This window comes from Rhododendron vialii, chromosome 2a (assembly GCF_030253575.1).
Source record: "Rhododendron vialii isolate Sample 1 chromosome 2a, ASM3025357v1".
NCBI classification, from domain to species: Eukaryota; Viridiplantae; Streptophyta; class Magnoliopsida; order Ericales; family Ericaceae; genus Rhododendron; species Rhododendron vialii.
In genome coordinates, this window is record NC_080558.1 from 45,020,089 (window position 1) to 45,043,712 (window position 23,624).

Below are 23,624 nucleotides of genomic sequence, written 5' to 3' on the forward strand. Positions count from 1 at the left end.
TTAAAAGGTTAATAAGTTAACAGATGGCAAGTTTCAAACTCGAGACTTTGACGAACTTGAAATAAGCACACAACCAATTGAGTCAGCTTGCAAGTTATACGTACGTATATTTGTATACAAGTGAGATATCCTACAAAAGCATATCCAACTAATGAAAAATCTTACACAATCTAGTAAGCGTTAATGGGTAGATTAAATAAGAGATAAAAGCATCCAACGCCAAATAAATCTTTTGCAAATTTTGTGATACCAACAGGATAGTTGCATTTAAATCATATATTCGTTAGGTACCAAATCTCCTGGATGTCTGATAAAGCCAAGAACTTTGGGCCTCCCATTTTTCTAGCCTATAAAGTAATCACCTACCCTCAACTCATGGAAGGTGCAAAAATGGAGATTCAATGAGATCACATCACTACAACTACTCTAAAATGATTTTAAAATTTCTCACCCCTACTATGGCACACCAGGGCCTCCTCTTGATAGTGACCTGATCTCAGTATCATATTCATCTTTAGCATCTAAAAAGAAAAAGAAAAAGAAAAATGGTGATACCAAAAATATTAAAAAATAAACCCTTAGCATTAGCGCAACGGCAGTCATCTGACAACCAAACGCCTCAGAAAGGCCTTTGGTGCAGGATTCGACTCCCTCCCACACGCTATCAATTCCTCTTAGCTCAATTCACCACTAGCGGACAACGAGATTTGTCTCCCGAATGTGTCGGTTTATTGGCCCACATACTAAGCAAATACATTAACAAACAAAAAAAAAACTATAATGTCTTCATCAAAGGACCATGACAGAACCAATAATTTGATCCTGTCTTTATCGAGAAAGGAACAAGGCACAACTGGAACAAAGTCTTCCTTGAAAAGTTGTGTTGGATTTACATGTTGCACCAAACTTGGAAATGTAAGTGTAAATTGGACAAAAATTTGAGGTGAAATGCCAGGTGATGCATTTGCAGCATTTTAAACAATGTTGATGGAAATAGGTCAATAGCATAAAATAAAAATAAAAAATTAACTATGACAAAGATAACATAAAAATAACTCGCGGAACGCGTCAACGTTGCTTTCCCACCTAAAATTAGACTAAACCTGCTGAAATGCCAGGTAATCCAATTGCAGTTTAAGAATGCTGAGGGAGGTAGGTTATTGTAGGGGTGAATAAAATAACCATGAAATCGTGAATCCAGTTCAAACCAATCCAATTTAATCCAAACCGAATAGTTTGGTTTGTTTTTTTAATGATGTGGTTAGGTCTTGGTTTAAAAAAAATAGAAACCGTGTTAAATGGTTTGGTTTATGAATTTATGTTAATGGTTCTGGTTCCAAACCGATCCGAACCATGTGACACACACACACACACACACACACACACATATATATATATATACAGTCATTTTCAAATGAGGTTAAAATAAGGACCTCTCCATTTCTCTCATTTTCCGTTCGAATTTCAATAATCCGAGCCGCTCAATGTGTTCAGAACGTGATTTTAAGAGTACCCGCGAGGAATTAGCGAAAAAAATGACCGGAAAGGGCTTCATCCGAGCAGTTTTTATTTGAACCATTCGATAAAATATAAACAAAAACTGCTCGGATGAAGCCTTTCCGGTTATTTTTTTTTGCTGATTCCTTACGGGTACCCTTAAAATCACGTTCTGAACACATTGAGTGGCTTGGATCATCGAAATTCTATCGGGAAATGGAGGTCCATTATTTTATTAAGTTAAGGTGGTCCTTAGGAGAATGAGACTCTATATATATATACTAGTGCTTACCCGTGCCTACGGCACTACACACCCCGGTTGGAATTGTCTGTGCCTACGGCACTTGCTAGCTAGTGGCTCAAACACTAAATCGATTCATTAGTGTGTAGTATGTGATCTTCTTCTTAGTGACACGAAAAAGAATTACCCATACTTACGGCACTTCCCAAACTAAAATTTGAAGCTAGCTACAAAGAACATTTCTAACACCAAAAACTGCCAACGATGATCCTAATAGAGCATTGTCTTTACTTTTAGACACCAAAACTCCAAAAAAAAAAAAAAACAGAGACAAAAAATTCCAATCCCAATACTAATAAACTCCAAAAATTTTCAAATACCTTTGTTTTTAGGGAGCTTTCTTTATTGACCGTCCATGCAGCTCGTATGCTTTCTTCTAAATGGATATGGTTTCTTTATTAGACCCCTTTTGTTGACACCAAAACTTCAAAAGAACAGAGACCAAAAATCCAAAAAAATCTCAATCCCAATCCCAGTAAATTCCAAAAAATTTCAAATACCTTTGCTTTTAGGGAGCTTTCTTTACCCACTGTCCACATATCTCGTAGGCTTTCTTCCAAATGGATATGGTTTCTTTGTTAGACCCCCTTTACTGACACCAAAACTTCAAAAAAACAGAGACCAAAAATCCAAAAAAATCCCAATCCCAGTAAACTCCAAAAAATTTCAAATACCTTTGCTTTTAGGGAGCTTTCTTTACCCACTGTCCACGCAACTCATAGGCTTTCTTCCAAATGGATATGGTTTCTTCGTTGACACCAAAACTTCAAAAAAATAGAGACCAAAAATCCAAAAAAAATTCCAAATACATTTGCTTTCACAAAGCTTTCTTGGCCCAGCTCCCACCGTCCACGATACTCGACAGATTTGAAAGATTTCGCCGAGTAAGGAACATTCCACGCAACTTTATTGGCCCAGATTTGAAAGATTTCGCTGGAGATTCGAAAGAGCGGTGTCGAGAGAGAGAGAGAGAGAGAGAGAGAGAGAGAGAGAGAGCCAAACGCCAATAGAAGCAGGTTTTTTTTTATATATGCTTCCGACAAAATTTGATTTAGGTAAAAAGAACCGATGGCATTTTTGTAATATATTTGTAAAAGTGTGGGTGTTTTCTTAAAAGAGTTGGAGAGCATATATCAACCCTTAGATCAAATAAATCTCAATCCTCTTTTCAACTTGTGTTTGTGTGGTCCCCACACAGATTTCACTGGAGATTCGAAAGAGCGGTGTCGAGAGAGAGAGAGAGAGAGAGAGAGAGAGCCAAACGCCAATAGAAGCAGGTTTTTTTTTTTATATATGCTTCCGACAAAATTTGATTTAGGTAAAAAGAACCGATGACATTTTTGTAATATATTTGTAAAAGTGTGGGTGTTTTCTTAAGAGAGTTGAAGAGCACATATCAACCCTTAGATCAAATGAATCTCAACCCTTTTTTCAACTTGTGTTTGTGTGGTCCCCACACCTTTGTGTTTTATTAGGTAGATATATATTACTTGTTTAGATATACTTAATAAACTTAATTTCCTTATCTAATACTCTATTCCACCTCCATATTCTTTTCTTTCACTTCCAATATTAATTTCCTAAACTTCCTATTCCTATAATTTCATTAAGCTAAACATACACGGTTTGGACTTAGTATTCCTACTCTTTTTTCTCGGTAACTTATTTTCTAATATATTTTATTCTTATTTAGTTGGTTAATGTTAGTGACTTTTGATGATTTTAATATACTAATTTCAATACAACTTTTAGTTTAAATTATCTATGCAATTTTAAGTACTTAAAATAGTTTATAGTTATGATATTTCAATTTTAAGTGAACCGTTGTTCAAAATCGAAACCAAACCACCTTTGAATGGTTTGGATTGATTTGGTTTTATGAATTTTATGGGTTGATTTGTTCTGTAAATTCATAATCCGTAAATAATAGTTTGGTTTTTTTTTTTTTTTTTGAAAGTATAATTTGGTTATTGAATTACTATAAAATTTTAAGTGAACCGTTGTTCAAAATCGTGCTTTTAAGCATGTCTCTAAGCATGCAAGAGTACAAGTGCACATTCTCCCATTTAAGTAATCACAGTGCAACATAAAAAAGCACCCTGTATCAAGCTACGGGATAACGTTTGTTTTTTAGCATATCAAGGAACGTACCGCGTATCATAAGAGCATATCGTAAGATGCGTTAACAAGTGCAAATTTATGATGAAAAAATAGCCACAAAGTGCAAATTTATGATGAAAAAATAGCCACAAAATGCGATATCTACTCCGTCTCTTAAAACGAACCTTTGATGATACAAAAGTTCAGGTCTTTATCTATGTAACATATTTTCTAATAAGACAAATTACCGCCTATCCCAACATGGATCATGTGGTATTGCAAGGTTATTTACTCAAACATAAGATACATTTAGCAATATGTATTGTTTTTGCATTTAAATGCACCAAATAGAAAGAAACGTATCGCATCGTTTGCGTATCCTAAATCGGAAGATATGTATCTTCAATTTCAGGATTTTGACAACACTGGAAACAACTATATTCAAGCAATCACTCTTCAACCCAGTAAATACAGATAAAGGGTACATTCTGAATCCCAAGAAATGACATGCGCATCTCAATTGTGATTACACATTACTAGATTCAGCAAGTACTAAAACTGCAATCTTGCAAGTGTGAAGAGTGAACAACTTTGTGCATTAATCGTTTGTTTTCTTGATGATTGATTGTGAACCCGATAACAACACGGGAAGGGGATTTCAAGGCTTGAATTAACAGATATATAAACGGAGCCAACAATCAAAATAAATAAAAATGAACCGTGAAGATGAAAAAAGCTCCCATACATTGGTTATGACGACAATACTTCGCTGATCTCACCTTCCCTACATACACCCACATCCACCACCATGTTTCTTCCCTTTGAGCTGAGGACTCTGCAACAGTTTCTCCGCGGAGACTGCCATTAAACAATCAACGGAAAACCAATCAAACCCACATGATTAGCCACTTTGTATTGAACAAAACTGTAAAGAAAATGCCCACCAACATGATGCAAGCTGGTGGGCTGGATGGACCCAACTCCAAAAACATTTTCTTTTGATTCTAATGCCGCACTCAAAGAGTCACAGTGCTCCTGGCTTTCTAATTGTATTCTGGTTTGTTAAGAATGTCGGATGGTGATATAAATGTTCCGCGAAATCGTGACTGCATATATGGAACATGGACTTGGATATGGATGGATAGTACTATGAATGTTCCATGAATGCGTATGTGTTACATGGCTCTGGTATATGTCTAATAGCCGGATGCATCTAATTCTCAGCACCACAATATATTCATAGTTCCTTAGAAAATATTTTGTTTCCCGAGGCAAATTGTATTTACAGGGGTGTCATGAACTAAGTCATGCATCATATGAGAGTTTGAGGGTAGTTTTATTAAAAAAAAAAAATCGTTAAATGTCCAACTAAAATGTTAGAGACATGACACAGCCTTGCGTGAATGTCCAGTGTCTTAGCTAGGTACTTCGTGTATTGTAACATAGACTGCAATAATATGACAACTTAAAGATTAACGAACTAGAGAGATGTTGCTTACCCTATCCCATAAGTTAGGGTCCGGTTTTTTGAAAACTTCAACTCTCGCAAGATCATCCGGATCAGGCATCTTCCATCTGCACGGTGGATGAGGCACTCGATGTCTTAAGTACTCGCTCACCGTGTGATTCGTCAAAGAATCCAATCTCGCCTTCGACAAATAGAAGACAAAGGGCTTCTGACAAACATTCCGGCTGACAGGACGCGTGTTGAAAGCATACGCCGTGTAATCAGCTCTCCTATACCAATTCAAGAATGTCCTTGAGGGCATCTCTATTTCCCTAGGGGATAAGATGCCGCGGAACACTTGGACTGCAAAGCCCCACGACACGGAGACGGTCCACTTCTTTGCACTATCGTAGCAAATTGATTGTTGCATGAGACCGGCTGAGTCGAGCTCCATCGGAATTTTGAGTCGTTGTAGGGCTTCTAACCGTGTCACGTTAGGGAAAATAGGCTCGACCACGTCCAGGTGGTGCATTGACACCAACGGTGCCACCGGGTGAGCTGCAAGCAGCCCAAATAGGTTCCCATAAACGTCATACTGCGTTGCATTCACAAACAAAAAGAGTCACTATTAGAGAATTCATACCAGAGCTAACAAACATTTAGGAACCATGTTCACATCATTGTGAAATCTTGAAATTGAAAATAGCTAAGTTGCATGAAATCTTCCAAGCGCACGTAAACATCCGTGGCGGAAACTTTAAGGTGAGGATGTTAAATGTGTCTGAATGCGACACCCCTGCCCTTTTAGACCCTTGATTTGATTACATGATATATGAAGAAAAATAAGCTAACATTAGGTAAAAAAGAAAGATTTCTAGCCTTTCTAATGGATCAAAGTCGAATTTTTTTTTATTTAATCTGATTGATTTCAAGTGCAATTCGAAATTGGTCATGACAACATTATCGGAAAATGTTATAGAAAGCACAATACAGATACACCTTCAGGATTCTTTCTTGGACCCATACCTACCCTTGAAAACGTATCCAACCCAAATATCCAGAAAATAATCATTCATTAAATAAAAGATAATATATTTCATAATCCAACAAGAAATCACAATTAAATGCAAAACTTAAGATACAAGCTTCGATTTACTTTAGTGTCACAATTAAATGCAAAGCTTATGATACAAGCAACGATTTACTTTAATGCCAAGATCTTAATTCTACAAGCATGTGAAGCATGCGAAGATTAGAAAAAGGTCTTATGATGTTAGCTTCATTTCTTCGTAAAATAAGATACCATTTTTGATGGGGTCTGGCTTGGCTATTGATCTGGGGTTACGTCCGAGATACGACAAAAACTACTGAAAACCATTGATAAGTGTTTTGTATACGGACCCAATACGCATATAGAAGTACCACAGAAAGTACCGATACGTTATGAATACGAATATGGTGGCGAAAGGCAATGATTTTAAGATTTACGGTAGTAATCTACCAATGATTCATAGCTGGCACCTAATACTCATCGGAGTCCAAATTTACAGAAGGAAAAGTAACCATTCAACATCAATCATTATACCAAGAGACAAAAAACAAAACACCGGCAATGATACCAGGTCACACCTACCCTGTGAACGGAGGAAAAATTATTTGGTGGTGTGTGGCGGTGCCCAACTCCTTTGTGGGCCCTATCGTTTGTGTGGGACCGGGTACGAGGAGTGATTATTCAGTGCTCATGGAGCTCCGGGGGCCTTTTTCCGCCACATTTGTGGAAAAGGCCCCGAGGATCACCACGTAATAATTTTTTTGTGGGTGAAAGTATTGGGACACCACGTGATGATACCCGAACACCACTGAAAAACTACTCGTGAATAGAGAGTGTATCAACAATTAATGTTGCTACCCACACAGATCTGTGTGTGGGGTCAACTAAGAGTACCACACAAATGATTCGAACCGTTCATTAAATGTAAAACATATTTTCGAGAGTCCCTTGCGAAAAATCAGCTAAATCAATAAAAGGTTAGATGATTGGATCGAGCACCTACAGGTATCGGATTGAGCTGATTTTTTTGCAAGGACTCTCAACAATATGTTTTACGTTTAACAAACGGCTCAGCTCGTTTGTGTGAGACTCGCAATGGACCCCCACACCATGATCTGCGTGGGTAGAATTAATGATCTACAATGGCAAGGGGAAAACAGAGGTCCAACCCTAGTGGGTCCCAATTCTTCACCTACGAGCCACTAGGACGCCATTGAGATGTGGACTTGTTTCTCGCCTTTTGCTAGTAGGGCCTTTAGAAAGGGACAGATAATTTAGAAGCACCGACTAAAATTTTCATGGAAAATAGACCCATGTCACGGTCTACTGAACTTTTCCTCCAGTCAGACAATTAACTACTGCCATTGAATGTATCGCCCAAGGAAAAATTATTCGGTGGGGCATGAAGTTCATCCCCTCGTTGAAATTAACTACATAGTACATACCGTCCTAGGGGCCAATAAATTATCAAAACTAAAACTAAAACCAAATTTATATTCTCAAGTTTATAAATGTATATGTTGTGTGCAAAGGTGGCAGAGGACCGAAAAACCCTCGGTTCTCCCCTCATGTAGGGGCCGCAGCCGATATATCGGCAAGCAATGCTTAGTAGTCCGAAAAGTTACCTGAAAATGTTTCGAAAAGAGAAATTCGGTACATATTAAAGTAAATTTGAACCATTGATTTCTCTTTTAGAGACATTTTCGGGTTAACTTTTCGGCTTACGTGACCTACCTATCATTATGGATATTTACATATCGTTGGACACTTGGACATGGGTGAAAGGAACGGGGCATGGAATCATAAATGTACACTACAAATTCAATGCAAAGCTAGTTACTGTTCTGAGTTCTGAAAATAATCAAATTTGAAAAGTAATTTAAGAGGATTAAGTTTTTTTTTTGTAGGGGACATTTAACTGGTGTGGTGTGACAGGGGGGGACGCAACGTGGGAGCTTTCAGAAGAAATTCAATGCAAAAGTAATTCCAAAAGAAAAAATAAAGGAAAAATAAATCACACCCTAGTACCCTACAATGCCAGAATAGGCACTGTCGGCCAATAAAAAGGAAAAATAAATCACAAGAAAAAAAAAAAAAAAAAAAAAGAACCAAGCCAAAAAAAAAAAGAAGAAGAAGAAGCAGCAGCAGCAGCAAACAGCAGACCTTGTGTGAGCTGGGCTTCGAGTGGGAGAGTTTACCCACTACAAGAACAAATATACTTATCTTTTACGACATTAAAATTTTTGAAAAGACAAAGTCAATCTGAAAAGAGCTTTTAACCAACGAAAACGAGTTCAACCTCGAATAGCTTGGGTAATCACTTAACACTAGTCATACTTGAGCTGTCATACCGGGCTTAAGTTGGAACATTGTAAGGGGTGTTTTTACCTAAATAAGACAATCGGCTTATTTTTCTCTTTTTATTTTAAAGAAAAATTACATTATTTCTTGTAAATTATTTGTTTGCCTTTGAAAAAGCAAAAAATTGTGATTCATACTCAATTTTTTTGGAATGAAGCGGAAAATTTTGGTTTTTTGGCTGTTTAGCCTTTATTCAAAAAATTTAAGTTTTGATCACAATTTTTTTCTTTTTTTCATTCTTTGATAAAAAAATAATTCATAAAAATTTGACACGAAATCAACAAATTCAATTTATTTATTTAGCCAAAACATTCCAAGTCGGGTGGTTACCCTTTGAACATGTCGCTACGCTGATTCAATCAAGCCCAGCCCATCCTTTTGGTCGAGCTGTCCAAACGTTTTTCACTCCGAAAAACTCCCGCACACGCAAAAACCGCAAAAAGTAAAACGAAAACTCAAAAAAAAACCCCCAAAAAACACAAACCTGGTGGAAGCCGACTTCTTTAGTGAGCGGAACGCCGAGCTCCGCCATGCAAGCCTGCATCCGGTCGTCGGAGGCGAACAGCCCCGGATACCTCTGCACGCACTTGTCCTGCATCCCCTCGATCGCCTTCGCCAGCGGGTAGCTGATCGCGAACCCGCCGCCTCCGAACGCCATGCTGTACGAGAAATAAATGTTCTGCAGGTGGCTCTCCGACAGGCTTCCGACGTACCAGTACCCCTTCCAGTCGTACTTCCTCAAGACCCTCACGAGATTCTCCGTCACGAAGACGGTGTCGTCGTCCCCCATCACGAACCACCGGATCTCCTCCCCCTCCCGGTCTCTGTCCAGACCCAGCCGGAACGTCTCCGAGACGATCCGGGAGATCCGGATCGCTGACCGGTGCCCCTGCCGGTTCGTGTACGCGAACCGGGAGGTGTTCGAGGAGGTTTTGATTACGGGCAGGGGTTCGCCCCGCCGGGTTTCGACCGGCTTGTCCAGCCAGGCGACGCCGCGGGTCCGGTTCGGCTCCCACCACAGCTTTATGTAGTTCTTCCTCTGCTCCCACAGCTTGGCCGACGCCGCAATGCCAAACACGATGTGCCTCAGCTCCGTCCTCTGCAATTCGGACCGGGTTCGCCCCGGTTTCTCGAATTCGGGTCGGGCCGTGTCCGACGGGAAATTATGAGATTGGGGTAAGGAGAGGCGGGTATGGCGGCGGAAGGCGGAGAGGGGATCACCGTCGTCGGCGGAGGAGCAGCGGTGGCGGGAGGCGGCGGAGGAGGAGTAGGAGAGGAGGTGGATGGTGTAGACGGCGTAGGTGACGGAGACGAAGAGGGTGAGCCAGACCATGAACTTGGGCAGGGACCGATTCTGCTGCGCCGCGGCGGCGGCAGCAATGGCGGCCGCGGCCGAGGGGGTGCGGTGGACCTGGCCCCACCCCAGCTTCTCCGAATCCTTCACTTTCATATCCTGAAATCTAACAATGGGTTTTTATGATTTGGTTGCTTTCTTCTAGTAATCTAAGAACCAGATCGAAACGAAGAGATGGGTTTTCTGATTATTGGAGAGGGATGAGAGGGGAAGAGTGTTAAGAGTGTGGGAGACAGGGGAAGAGTGTTGAGCATTGCTGACACTCTTGCTCTGGAAAAGAGCAAAGGCAGGGGGGAGAAGTACTCCTATTATATATCGAAATTCTTTGTCTCCATACACGTCTCAGTGTACATGCATTATTTTAATGGAGTCTTTATTATTTTAATGGAGTCTCTTGGTCCTCATCTGTTTTTGATAATTAATGATTTATATTTTTTTTAAACAATTTCGGATCCGGCATTTTTTTTTTAAATTTGGATCATTCAAAATATTTTTGGATGGTGAGATGCAGCACTACAAAGTGCAGCGCTTTTGAGGCACTACACCGTCCAAGACTCTATTTGGTTTGAGTTTTGAGAAAGATTTTTTAAAATAATGAGATAAATAAATAGAAAAAATTTATTTGAAATTATGCCCAAATTTTGAGACCCCAAAATGAATACAGGCCAAGTTCCATAAGGATACTGATACACATCCAAATTTATTTATAAAGGCCAATTTATAAATAAGCCATTTGCTTATTTTTTTGTTTTTATTCAATTTTTTTTTGTTGCAATTGTTAGTTTTTTGTTAATTTTTTAGGGATTATTATTTCTTCATGACAAGAGGAATCTAAAAAGTAAAAAATTACTATCGAAATCCAATTTTTTTTAAATAAAGACGAAAAAATTGACTTATTGGCTTATTTTTGTTTTTATTCAAAAAAATTAGGTTTCGATCATAATTTTTTACTTTTTAGATTTCTTTCGTCATGACGAAGTAATAATCCCAAAAAAAAAATTGACTAAAAACTAACCAATGCGAAAAAAATTGGAATAAGAACAAAAAAATAAGCCACTTGGCTTATTTAGCCAAACGGCCCCTAAATATCCACCAACCTAGGCTTATGAGAAGATGCATTTTTCCATTGAAAAATATTTTTTTTTCCACAAATCAATAGATATTAATAAGTTCTTTCAAGTTGTAAAAAAGAGTTTGAATTTTTTAACTATAAAAATACACTATTTCAAAAATTTAGATTTGCGGGCTGGACATTTATTTAAAGACTGAGAGAGTAATAATAGTTTAATAGTCGAGTTATAATAAAATGAAAAGATTATGTATGATTTTTTTAAAAAAATTAACATTAATTTGAAAAAATGAGTGAAATCTTTAATTTGATGTGAAGAAATTAAAATTTTTATCAGGGAAATTATTTTATTTTACAATACAAGGAATAAGATGACTTTATGTAATGAACTACCATTATGAAAATGAACGTAGTATGCTCGAACTATTGAATTTTTTTAATAAATAAATCAAAAATCGTGATAACTGGTAACTAATTATTGAATAATTCAATTATAGGCCTAGTTTGTTGGGGGGGGGGGGAACCCGATATTGATCGAAACTCATTTATCTCAAAGTAAATATGTTGTGATTTCTATTGATTAAGTATCTATTATTTTTTTTAACATGATTGATATTCTAAATTATGGATTTAAATTTAAACGATTTTGAAGTTGAAAATAAGCCTAACAAAACGACACCGACACTAAAATTTTTGACACGTTCTTAGGAGCATTTTGGAAGAGGGTCATAATGGATCTAGATCTAGCGTCACACGGCTAATGAATGTGACTTTTATTTGATCAAAAAATAAAATCTATGACTTTTTATCTCAGTATTGTTCATTATTAGGGGTGCTCAGTTGGCCAACTGAACAGCTCAAACCACCTGTGAAGGTACTTGAGATTTGGTACGGTTGAATACGTATGGATCCTAATATAAGAACTTTGGCGAATTGGGTTTGATTTGGACGGTTTTCTGATATGAACCGTCTAAACCCATCCAAAGCACGATAAAACCGACAGACTTGAACAACACTCACTGACCGGTGCGGCGGGAGAAAATGACACTGTAGCGAGCAATTCGGTTCCGAGCCGAACCACCCAAAAACGTCTGCTGACACATAAAGGTACGTGGCAACTTTGTAGAAATACACTTTTGTACGAGTAATTAATTATGTAAACCAAAACTCAAAGATATTCTTCATTATTCTTCTATACTCTGTCTCTAAGCAATAGTACTATTTGTAGCAGTATTCATCTCACTTTTGACAGTTTTAGGATGTGAACAAATTGTCAAGCTTTGCTCCCAAGTTAGCTTCGGAAGAAGCAACTAAGCACATCTCCGACCCATCTCCATTTGACTACAAAAACTCCATTTTGAAAAATCCGGTTTTCAAAATAGAGACTCGATCAATTCTTATTCTCCATATTTGAAGGGACTCTTCCTAAATAGAGACTCATCTCTATTTCTCCCCTTTATTCTATTACCAACTAACTGTATCTTATTTACTTTTTTGCTAGTATTTCGTCAATTGCATATAACTTTTATATCACACATCCTATTTCTATAAAATTGGTATTATTGAAAAGATAATAATATTACTTTAAACTATTATTATTGAAATAACATCAAATGTAAATTCAAACCATTTGAACTCATAATTATTTTTTTCTCATTTACATTATCCTATCATTGCACTTGTTTGAACTATGAGTTGAAATGAGAAAAAAAAAAAGGCATAAATGAAAAGAGGAAAAAGAACAATACCAAACCATAAAAGGAGGAAGAATTGGGGGAAGTTATTTGGAGGTGAAAAATAGAGAATTGAGTTGGAGTTGTTGATTCTCCAAAATTACTTTTTGAATAGAATATATTTATTTGAGGCCTCGTTCCAGAACGTAAAATAAGTACTTATTTTTTAAAAAGACAATTTCAAGCTCAAAAATAATGAGTTTACGCAAATAATTTTCCTATCAATTTGGATCTTATTTAATAGATCTCATCAAGATCTTTAATACGGTGCAAAAAAAAATTAAAAATATATTTTTTATTTACATTATTTTTTAATTTAAAAATATGAAATAAGCTGCTTATTTTTTAAAAAAATTTATAGAACAGAGCCTGAGTCTCCAAAATAGAGAGCCCGAGTCTCCAAAATAGAGAAAGAGTGAGAGATGGGTTGGAGTTGCATCCTCAATAATATTCATCCTCTGTTTATCATTGGCTTAACCATAATTAAGAAACAAAGAACACGAGACCCGAAAATTTACGTGAGTGTAATTTGGTGCATTAACGGCTTACACCAATTTTCACTATATCCATCATCATTAAAAGGGTACATGAGTTAATCATCACCACTTGCCGTAACAACCACGTTTATGTTTCGGAGTTGCTGCTGCTTCCAAGCCCCCAGCCCCCCACCGTGAGCGTTGCCCTCTAAACAAATTGGATCATACATCCGACGGTTCGGATCTCATTTTTACCATAAACGACTCTCGATTGTTAGTTGCCGAGATGAGATTCGAGTCATCGGATACACAATCTGACGGCTCAGAAGTGCGTAGCTCTGTGTTGTGCACCTTACTGCACAACACCAACCCGAAGCCTCCTTTAAACTCCCTGCAATGGTCAGATTGTAGTCAACGAATTGCAAATAAAACAGAATCAGTTCGTCTCTAATTGTCACTTCATATATTATATGCATACGCACGTTTTATCAAACAGTGATTAACTAAATCATTTTGACACCGTTAAAAGTCCAATCATCATTAATTTGCAACATGTGCTAATCATTTTGACAACTAATCTTTTAAGGGAGGTTTGGTAACTTCACATAGGAGTCCTAAAATCTATGGACTATGGAGGACTCCTTCTGTTTCAATTCTTTTGGTCCTCTGTCGTTTTACGTGTAATTTTTAATTATTTATATCTCATAATATATATTATTTTTTTTTATGTTTTTGAAAATATTATTTTATAAAAATAATTAAAATCTTTCAAATAAGATCTATATTGTGTATTTAAACTATATATATATATATATATATTAAGAGATATAGATTATTGAAAATTACATGTAAAACTGTAGATGACCAAAAATTTGGAACGAAGAGAGTACAAACCAGCTCGGCCCATGTGCTTATTACTTTCAATACTATTAATCTTTATGGGTATTTTGGTAACCTCACCTAAAAGCCCTATATAAAAAATTAAAAATCAGCTTGGTAGTTGGTACCCGTGAATTTTTCAACTTCTAAAAGACCACGGTTCGTTGCATGTGAGGTAGAGAGGTTTGCACCGATATCAAAAAGGTGTTTTCTTTTGAAATACCAAACAGACCCTTCACCCCAAAATTCTTGTAAATGTCGAACAAATGGAATCTTGGGTTTCTCATTACTTTATCTTATCCTAAATTTAGAAAGATGTAACCAATTGATACGGTTACTCATTTTTTTTTTTTTATAACCGGATGTCTAGAGCATATTGCACGCACCTCGACAAATTTCGGACTCTGAAGTTAACGATCGGACAAACCGTGGCCTGAAGATTTGAAATGTTTGTTCTCCATAGAATTCGAACAAGTGGCTTCGTAAAGGACTAACACATCTCACTTAGCCAAACCCGTTGGGTTCGATACAGCTACTTAACTTAAATTAAACAGATACTCCTATAGGTACTGAATCGTCTAGTTAATTAATTATGCACAAGGTTGGCTTTTCTTGACCCAAAGCATTAATTGTAGCATATAATCATTACTATAAGCAAGAATAATTGTAAGAATGTTTCATTTTGTTGGACCATCGAATCACATTATTGTTTTGGTGTAGGATCAGGCAGTTAAATTGCTTTTGAATCAAACCTAGCTAGTTTTGGAAGCAAACGGAGTATCTAATGTATAAGCCCTATTATAGTATCAACCGAGAACAATTTTGTTCACCCTCGTGAGGATATAACCCCCTATATATTCACATTTGGCGAGATATATTGCGGGTCTTGTTTCAATGGTAAGAATCGTTAATTTTGTTGGAATATAATTGAGTAGGAGGTAACAATTCAGCTCGATTGAATATCGATAAGTAGTTATCCAAAAACTCAAATTCTGCTCTATTCAAATATAGACCCAATAATTGGATTTTTGGTCCAAGTCACTATCGATAATCAATTAAGTTAAATTTGTGTGTCATCTGCTAACAAATTATTTCTTAAAAAATGATCGACTGTGAAGCAAAATTTGCCATATATCCCAATAAATATGGGCAAGGTTACCCTCACTGAAGATATTTTTATTTTATTTTAACACACCCTAATCAGAGGCGAGGATGAACAAATTTGTACTCAATAGTCAATACCAACGTCTAGCTCACCTTTCTATACTTGTATCCTCCCTACTCAGCGAACTTTCTTTTGAGTCCTGACCCCATGTCGATAATTGGAACCAACCATATCATGATTCTACAGAGAAAATGTTGAGATAAATGTCTCTGTGAAAACTTTGCTTGATTGGATTGTAATTGTGTCTTCTGATTAAAAAAAAAGAAGTAGAAGAAGATTGTAATTGTGTCGGGATGATTGTAATTCTAACCTTAAGTGTATTTTATAAAAAGCACCGGAGTTGTTTATAGACTTATCTATGTCCGATCAATTTAATTTTCTTATAACAATATTCTATTTTAGGAGATTTACAAATTAACAGTTCAAATGCTTATAAACCCCAATAGGTGCTTATTCTCCATGAAGTCGCAGGTTCAAATGATCACGCGGAGCCAAACATCCCAAATCTTGGGTCACAGGAGAGTTTGCCCGGTCGTTAACTTCAGGATCTTAAAGGTAGTCGATGGCTCGATATGTGCACAAGCTGGCCCAGATATTCGATTATTAAAAAAAAAAAAAAAGTTCAAATGCTTATGTGAGTCCTGAATGTGAATGGAGATCAAAAGGGGTAGTTCGGAAAGATAAAAGAGGATAGGCGATAAACGTAAGCTCCACAAAGAGGTATGGAGAGGTGCTTGACCCCTACTTTTTCATTGCCAAAAACACGACCTGGTTACTATATTTGGGAGATCCTTCTTACAATTACCAAATTCAAAGACAGAAAGACGAGGAGGCCAACATGCTTATTTTCCTCTAATTATTTACTCTATTTCTTCTGAAATTCCTCGAACTTTTATTACTACTACTTATCAAACTGTGACTTTAAAAAGAAGTTGGCAAAAATGAGTAGTGTTGTGAAGATTTGGTTTGGGACTGGTAGGCCTGTTTTTGAACTCAAATTAATGGTCATAACTCTAGCATATCTGTTTGAAGCAGTAGCTAGCTAGGGTTAATTAGCATTTATGCCATTGTCTCAGAGTAATAATAGGCCTACACACACTGCATTCTTTAATAGGAATCAAAACCACAAGACAAAAGGACATTGAATTGACTAATTAGCCCATGTGGTAGACCGGTGGTAGTCTGTTTTTACAAGCAAATTCAATAAGCTGGTAATTCTTTTCTCAGCATCAAACCAATAGATAGATTGGATATACGATATGCTTGATTTAGGACAAATGATAGCCTATGGATAGAGGTAATAAATGAACCAAATTACTTGGGTTCCAGCTGTTTAGCCTGGCCCTAAACCCAAAGATTGTAACCGTTTACGGGTGGGGCTGTAAATGAACTAAGCAGCTCGCGAGCTCGGCTCAGCTCATTTACTAAACGAGCCGAGCTCGAGTTTTTGGCTCTTTTCTGGCCCCTCAAGTCTTTGTTATTACATCCAAACTAAGGGAAAAGGTGCAACGGCCCAATGGGACTTTTTATATCAGGCTTTCCAGATTTCAAAGGTCTTGGGTTGCTAGAGCAAGGACGGCTTTTAAGAGCATTTGCTACATTAATGGAGGCCCAATTGCTTTAGATGTTTAGGGACCAATATTGAGCATGCTGTTCAAAAAAAAAAAGGGACCAATATTGAGCACACCTCGTCAACGGCCGTGATGTTTAGGGACCCACATTTAAAACACCTCTCGGCTCTGTTCGGTTTGGATTTTAAGAAAGGTTTTTGAGAGTAATGAGTAGATACAGAGAAAATTTATTAAAAAACGTATCCATAAAATTTTGAGACTCCGAAATGAACAAAGCCGCTCGGCCTCTTTTAGTTAAGAAAAACACAGAAAAATTATTTAGTAGCCGTGGGGGCACCACCCTAGGCCATTATCCACCACACATTGTAATGCAGCCAAAGACAGTTTATAAACACTACTTCAATATGTGGGGCAAAGGAGGTCCCGGGCATCGTGCGGTAGGGTTTGGGGGCACTCAATTGTTTACCCAAATTTGAGCAAGGGCATATAGAGATGCTTAGGGGTGTAAATTCATATATTCCACACACATTAAAAAACACCACTTTCATGCTATTCATGTAGCTAGAAACTACCTTTCATTTTCAAGTAATTAAAATAATAATTACGCTGAAAGGTCAATTTTACCCGCCTAAATGAAAGTTTTAAGAAAAAACCCTTAAATAGCCTCGGTCCAAGCCCATAACCCTGACTAGGGTTCGATTCTCCCTGGAGACAAACTATGATTTAAGTGGGGGGCCATGGCGGTGGGTTGCTGTGCTACTCTCTCCCAAGGTTTGAATTGCGCAGTCGAATCCAATAATGGCTCGACTGTAGAGTTGTTCCTCGGTTACCAAAGAAAAAAAAAAAAAAAAACTCTCTTTCCTGGTATGTAAATGCTTTGCTTTCATTATTCATTTGGTAAAACTTCTGTCAAGTGTATATAAGTCGCGAAAATTCAATAGCATTCCCTTGTGAGACTAGAATTGTGAGACGAGAAAAACCTTTATATTAGGATCAAACGCATACCATCTTATCAAAACCCGCAAATAGTGGTAAATGCGCAACTTTATTTTCTTATACTAAAACGTAGCAGGGCCCAAACGCCACGGTTTGACCCACGTGGGTAGAATACTGGCCCGCGACCAACACTTTATAAAGCTTCCTCGATGAAGCTATATATGAATCATATCAGTTATATTTCAGGACCTTCATATCATATCATTGGAACTTATATTTATGCCACCTCTTCAGTTGTTTTGGAAGTGAAATCCGGCAAGTGAATATGAAGTGCTCACTTTTTCGTGGTATTGGCTTGCTAGTCCTCTGTTCAAGCGTTGTAATCCATTTTCATAACAGATGCTAGCTCCTGATTTCTGTTGTGAAACCCGTCTATCGAAATTGAAATGTTTTTGTTTCAATAATTGACAACTCGGTATCTGACACAACGGACCGACTAATCAGGAGGACCAAAGTGAAATGTTCGGAGAAATAAAAGAACCTTTGTACGTAGGTTGTGTTACCCCCGTAATCATTAATTTCTTTCTTGTGGTGGACCTCAAGGACAACATGATGACTTGATTTTGAGAAAGAGAGGAGACATAAGGAAGAAGAACATCAATAAAAATGGATTGCTTGTATTATGCTTCTCCTTTACATTCTGTTTTAGTCTATGTGAGATGTTTTGAATCTCCATATGCAAGATGGGGATGCACACGGGAGAGAAACTTGCATCCCCTGCCACCCCCTCGCTTTTCCTATCATTAGCTTCCCCTGGACTCCTCATTAGCTCCCTCCTTGGGGCCTTGGCCTCCTCATTCTTCTCTTTTTTCCACACATTCAATAAGGTGCTTCTGATGTCATCAAATAACATCAGAAGCACCCCCTCATTGAATGTGTGAAAAACGAGAAGAATGAGGAGACCAAGGCCAAGGAGGGGGTTAATGAAGAGTCCGGGGAGAGCTAATGACAAGAAGAAAGGAGGGTTTGAAATAGCTTAAGCAATAAACCTATACAACTAACACTTAGGAAGAATAAAATCAATTTATATTGAAACCAGGAAAAATGTTTTATTTATTTATTTATATGAACTAATGATTTCTGATGTCTTTGGTGTCCTTGTGATGGCCTTCCCCACTGGACTGTGGGTAATGTGGAGGAGCTCTCAAGAACGCAGCAACAATCGAATGGAAAGCATTTGCTGCCTTCCTCGACTTTATCTGGCCTCTCTTTGGCAAAGGCCTTCTGCTCCCGAAACTTCTTGAACGGCTGCAGCAGCAACAGCACTGATCTTCTTTGTTCATGTTGGCGACTTAGGCAAAAATCACCTTCTCTTTCAGGTATTTCAGAGGAGTTGGTTTGAAAAAAGATTTATATCTGGCCTTTCTTTGTGTACTAGTAGAAAGTGGATTTATTACTGAAGTTGATATGGGTTTGGGCCAATTTCAGGAGTATATATAGCAAACCAGAGGCTCATTGCAATGGCACGAATGGGGAAGGATAGATCTGGGCAGAGTGAAGAAGTATTCAAACGGTCTTTCTTTTCTATCATTGGTGGTGGAGGTTGGGAGGCATGCCAGCTTATAATTGCCTGGCTATGGAAGATGATTTGGTTGAGTGATTGTTGAAAAAAGAAGAAGATGATTGGGTAGTTCAGCGCTGACTTTTAAAAAGGTGTAGTAAAGGTCCACTTCTCCTGTGGATTTCAGGGACTGGTTTTCTGGGTTTTGTTCTTTTTTTTGTTGTTGTAGTTTTGGTTTTTGGTATATGGCTTCATTAGGACTTGGGATATTGTGTGGGGGATTGGATACTGATTGGTCGAACTGGAGACTTATGAGAGAGCAAACTCCTAAGTCTCATGTCTTGACCACACAAGCAAAATCTTGGGGTTATTGACTGGTAAGATTTACCAATTTGTTCTCGTCAAATTTGACAGCTAGATTTAACCGTGCTGGTTTCGGTGAGAAAGCCCCATATATGGAAAAATTATTGCTGCTCTTTGGGCACCGCCGTGTGGTGGCCAACACCATGCTCTAGCACCACATGTTTTTGTGGAATTCGCGACTAAAGTATATGGACTCCACAATAACATGCATGTGACGCTGGAGAGCTCTATAGCACAACGTAGCTAGTGGTGCTTCTCCGATTCGCAAGAATATTTACTCCTCCATCCTGAATGTACACGCCTAATTCTCGGAATGGCTTAACCTTGTTTTCAGGGAGATCTCATTAAATTGGAAATATCAAATGGCTGTGTTGCCAAGCCATCTTGGTTCATATGATGTAAACTGGATGCTGCTGCATTATATAACCAGGCCTAGCTTGATCCCCACTATGGATTCCAAAAGCCAACAGAATACTGAAGGACAGTAGGAGTCATTTACACTACAAAGCGTACCTGAACAACCTGTACACCTAGAGCCTTCCAAGAAGTCCTAGCTAGTTCATTTCTCTAACACCTCATCCTCATCGAATAATATAAATAAGTGCTCAATGAGATAACAAGTTCTATTCCGGCCTGGTGGTGCAAGCCCGATAATCAAATCGTATACAAAAAGTGGAGGGAAATGAGCCTATACCATTGCAGATTTTGGTGAAAGCGAGAGAGTCTTGCGCTCTTGCCACTTGGTATAAAATTTTCTTGAGACGAATGAAAAAAAGGGAAAATGTGTGATTTGCCTGCTATATAAAAGCTCAGTAAGTCACAGCAATAGGGTTGAAATTCATGGAAACAGTTAGAAGAAGTAACTTCATAAAAAACATTATCACAGATCAAGCACAAGTACATAGTGCCAAACTTAAATAAGCATTGAACTTCGTAACATGTTTACAAAAAATTCTGAACTTGAGCATACAAATTATGTTAATTCTACAAATGAAAGGGCCCCTTCTGCCCGTGATGGTGATGTGAATGGGCTCTGGAGAGTACAGTAACAATGGAATGGAAAGCATTTGCTGCCATCCTTGACTTTATCTGCCCTCTCTTTGGCAGAGGCCTTCTGCTTCTGTAGCTTTCACCAGCTGCCGAAGCAGCAGCCCCGTTGATCGGAGTGTTGTTCATGGTGATAAACACAAGTAAAAGATCACCTTTCTCTTTCGGTATTGTTGTAGCGAAAGAATGTTGATATCTGAACTTTTTTACTTTGTGCTCAATCTCTATGTGAAAAGTGGATTTTATCAGTGAAGTTGACATGGGTATGAGCCAATTTTCAGGAGTATATATAGCAAAACCAGTGGCTCATTGGAATGGCACGAATAGGGAAGGATAGATCTGGACAGAGTGAAGGAATATTCAAACTTTTCTTCTTTTCTGTCATTGGTGGTGGGGGTTGGGAGGCATGCCAGCTTATAATTGCCTGGATGTGGAAGTAGATGATTTGAATTCAAAGATGATTTGGTTTACTAGTTTATAGTAATCGTTGAAAAAGCAGATAAATCCACTTCGGACTGGCTTCTGGTCTTGGTATTTTTGTGGTGTTGCCAAATGAATAAGCCAGTTCGATCTTACGAAGTGACTGGCCCGTTCGGACAAATAAGTCACAGTGGCTTATTTTTTGTCTTTATTCAAATTTTTTTCGTATCACTTGGCTTATTGTCATTTTTTTTGGGGATTATTGCATCCTCACGACAAGAGGAATCTAAAAAGTAAATTTTTTTGACCGAAATTCTACTATAGTTACAAATCTCGCAAACTACTCGCAATTGCGGATATAACATGCTGTACTAAATCTTATATATGTACTTTAACGGAACTAATTAGAATAAAGAATAGAGACAGCTGAACCGAAAAATAATTTCGCAATTTTTGTGTGTGTTTGTATAGCCGTACTCATTTTATATGCTTATTATGAGAGAGAAATCATGACTTTTATTTTGATAACCCGTCTGCTCGCCAACTTTTGCGTATCTCAGCTAATCTTGAAGAAATTCATGACTTGTATTATGTGACCCCTTGCATTCACCAACGGTCATATCCACTCTAAAACTCACCATTGGTTCTGGTTCCAAAAGAAGAAAAGCTAGTTGAAATTTCCCAAAACCACTGCAAATTGCCAAATTCAATGATATAAAAACCACGTGTGGAATGTGTTTATATTTTTAATATTTGGTCAAATCCTGCCAAAGGGATTCAAATCCATCCCCTTCTTTGTCAAAGAAAAAAAAAATTAAAAAATCCAAACCTTTTTCTTTTCCAAGAAATCCATATAAATGGAGGTCAATAAATTTAGCTGGCATGCCTCCCCAACTCCCTCCCTCCCTCCCTCCCTTCATCTAAAACAACCTGCACCAAGAGAAAGAAACTTTTTCAAATTGGAGTTGATCAAATCTTATCTTTGCTCAACCATGCCATATGAGCGTTTGAATGGATTAGCTGTATCCATTTGGAAGGAGGTGATGGAGAAGAGTATTCTTATGATCATAAATAGTATTACTTTTTTACTGCTAAATATGCAAGAAGAGTGATCTTTGAGTAATATAGTGATGCATAAATCGACAATCTTATCATGTTGAATATCAGTAATTTTACTTTTTGAAAGTTGATTTGTCTTTACATCATTTTGTTTTTGAATATGCATATAGCCGGTCCCATTTATTACGGTTCACTTTGCTCCCCAAATAATTAGCTTCCAAACACCCTCTTATCCAACTATAAACTCTAGTCTCTGGCCCTACTTTAGTTTTATGCAAACTCAAAGTCTATAAACACAACTCTTGAAACAATTGTGTCTCGAGTGGTTTGATGCACATGGGTCACATGCCTCGAATGACTCCGTAGTTGTATTTGTAGACTTTTTTTTTTTTTTTTTGGGAAAATAACGGCAAATGACGTGTTTTGATAATTAATACCCGCCAAGGACATTTTCAGCATTAACAAATATTCTTAATATGTCTTTGACGGATATTAATTATCAAAACACGTCATGGACCGTCAATCCCCCGCCCCCCGTCCCTATGCCCCCGCTCTCTTTTTTATTTATTTATAGAATTATTGACTTCATTGTTAGGGAGGCCCAACTTAGGTGACCCATATGATTGACTATACATATGGGCCCAAGCCCATCTGTCTTTAATGACCCAAATCACTAGTTTTGCTTATATTTTTGCAAAGGTTCTTAAATGATAGCAATCACGTACTCCCTCCGTCCACTTTAAGCGTCTAACTTCGTAAATCCAAATTTTGTAGAGGCATCGTCATTACACCGCAAACATTCTAATTTCCATCATCACCCTTTATGGAAATACCATCATCATTTTTTTCCACTAACTTTTCAAAAAAAAAATCTACTTAAAAGGACAAGATGAAAAATTTATTAACTTTTACGCACTTACTCTCTCCAATAGATAATTATTAAGATTCATCCCAAAATGAAATACTGAATCATAAAAATGGGATGGAGAGGGTAGTTACCCATGTCCAGGAAAGTCATTAAGGAAAAGGCAACAAGGAAAGTTAATCAAAATGGATTCTTTAATAAATCTCTTTTAGCTGCAACTATTTCTTTTCTCTGTTCTCTCGATTTTATGGCGGAGACGCTTATGACCTACCTCTCGAATTATTTTCTTTAATGTCCATTTGAGGGATCTAGAAATATCGTAGGGACACCGATTATTCTATTTAATTCGAATAAAAAATTGGTAAAGGA

At 37.6% G+C, this 23,624-nt stretch overlaps 1 protein-coding gene across 1 annotated transcript; it reads right to left on the reverse strand.

Moving 5' to 3' along the window:
- Positions 1–4,312: 4,312 nt before the first annotated feature.
- LOC131314823 (uncharacterized) lies at positions 4,313–10,423 on the reverse strand. The gene is made up of 3 exons (XM_058343687.1): positions 9,242–10,423; positions 5,398–5,940; positions 4,313–4,756 (listed from the first exon to the last, which is right to left on the reverse strand). The coding sequence occupies exons 1-3, from the start codon at positions 10,205–10,207 to the stop codon at positions 4,649–4,651; spliced, it is 1,617 nt and encodes a 538-aa protein (XP_058199670.1). The 5' UTR covers positions 10,208–10,423; the 3' UTR covers positions 4,313–4,648.
- Positions 10,424–23,624: the final 13,201 nt, after the last annotated feature.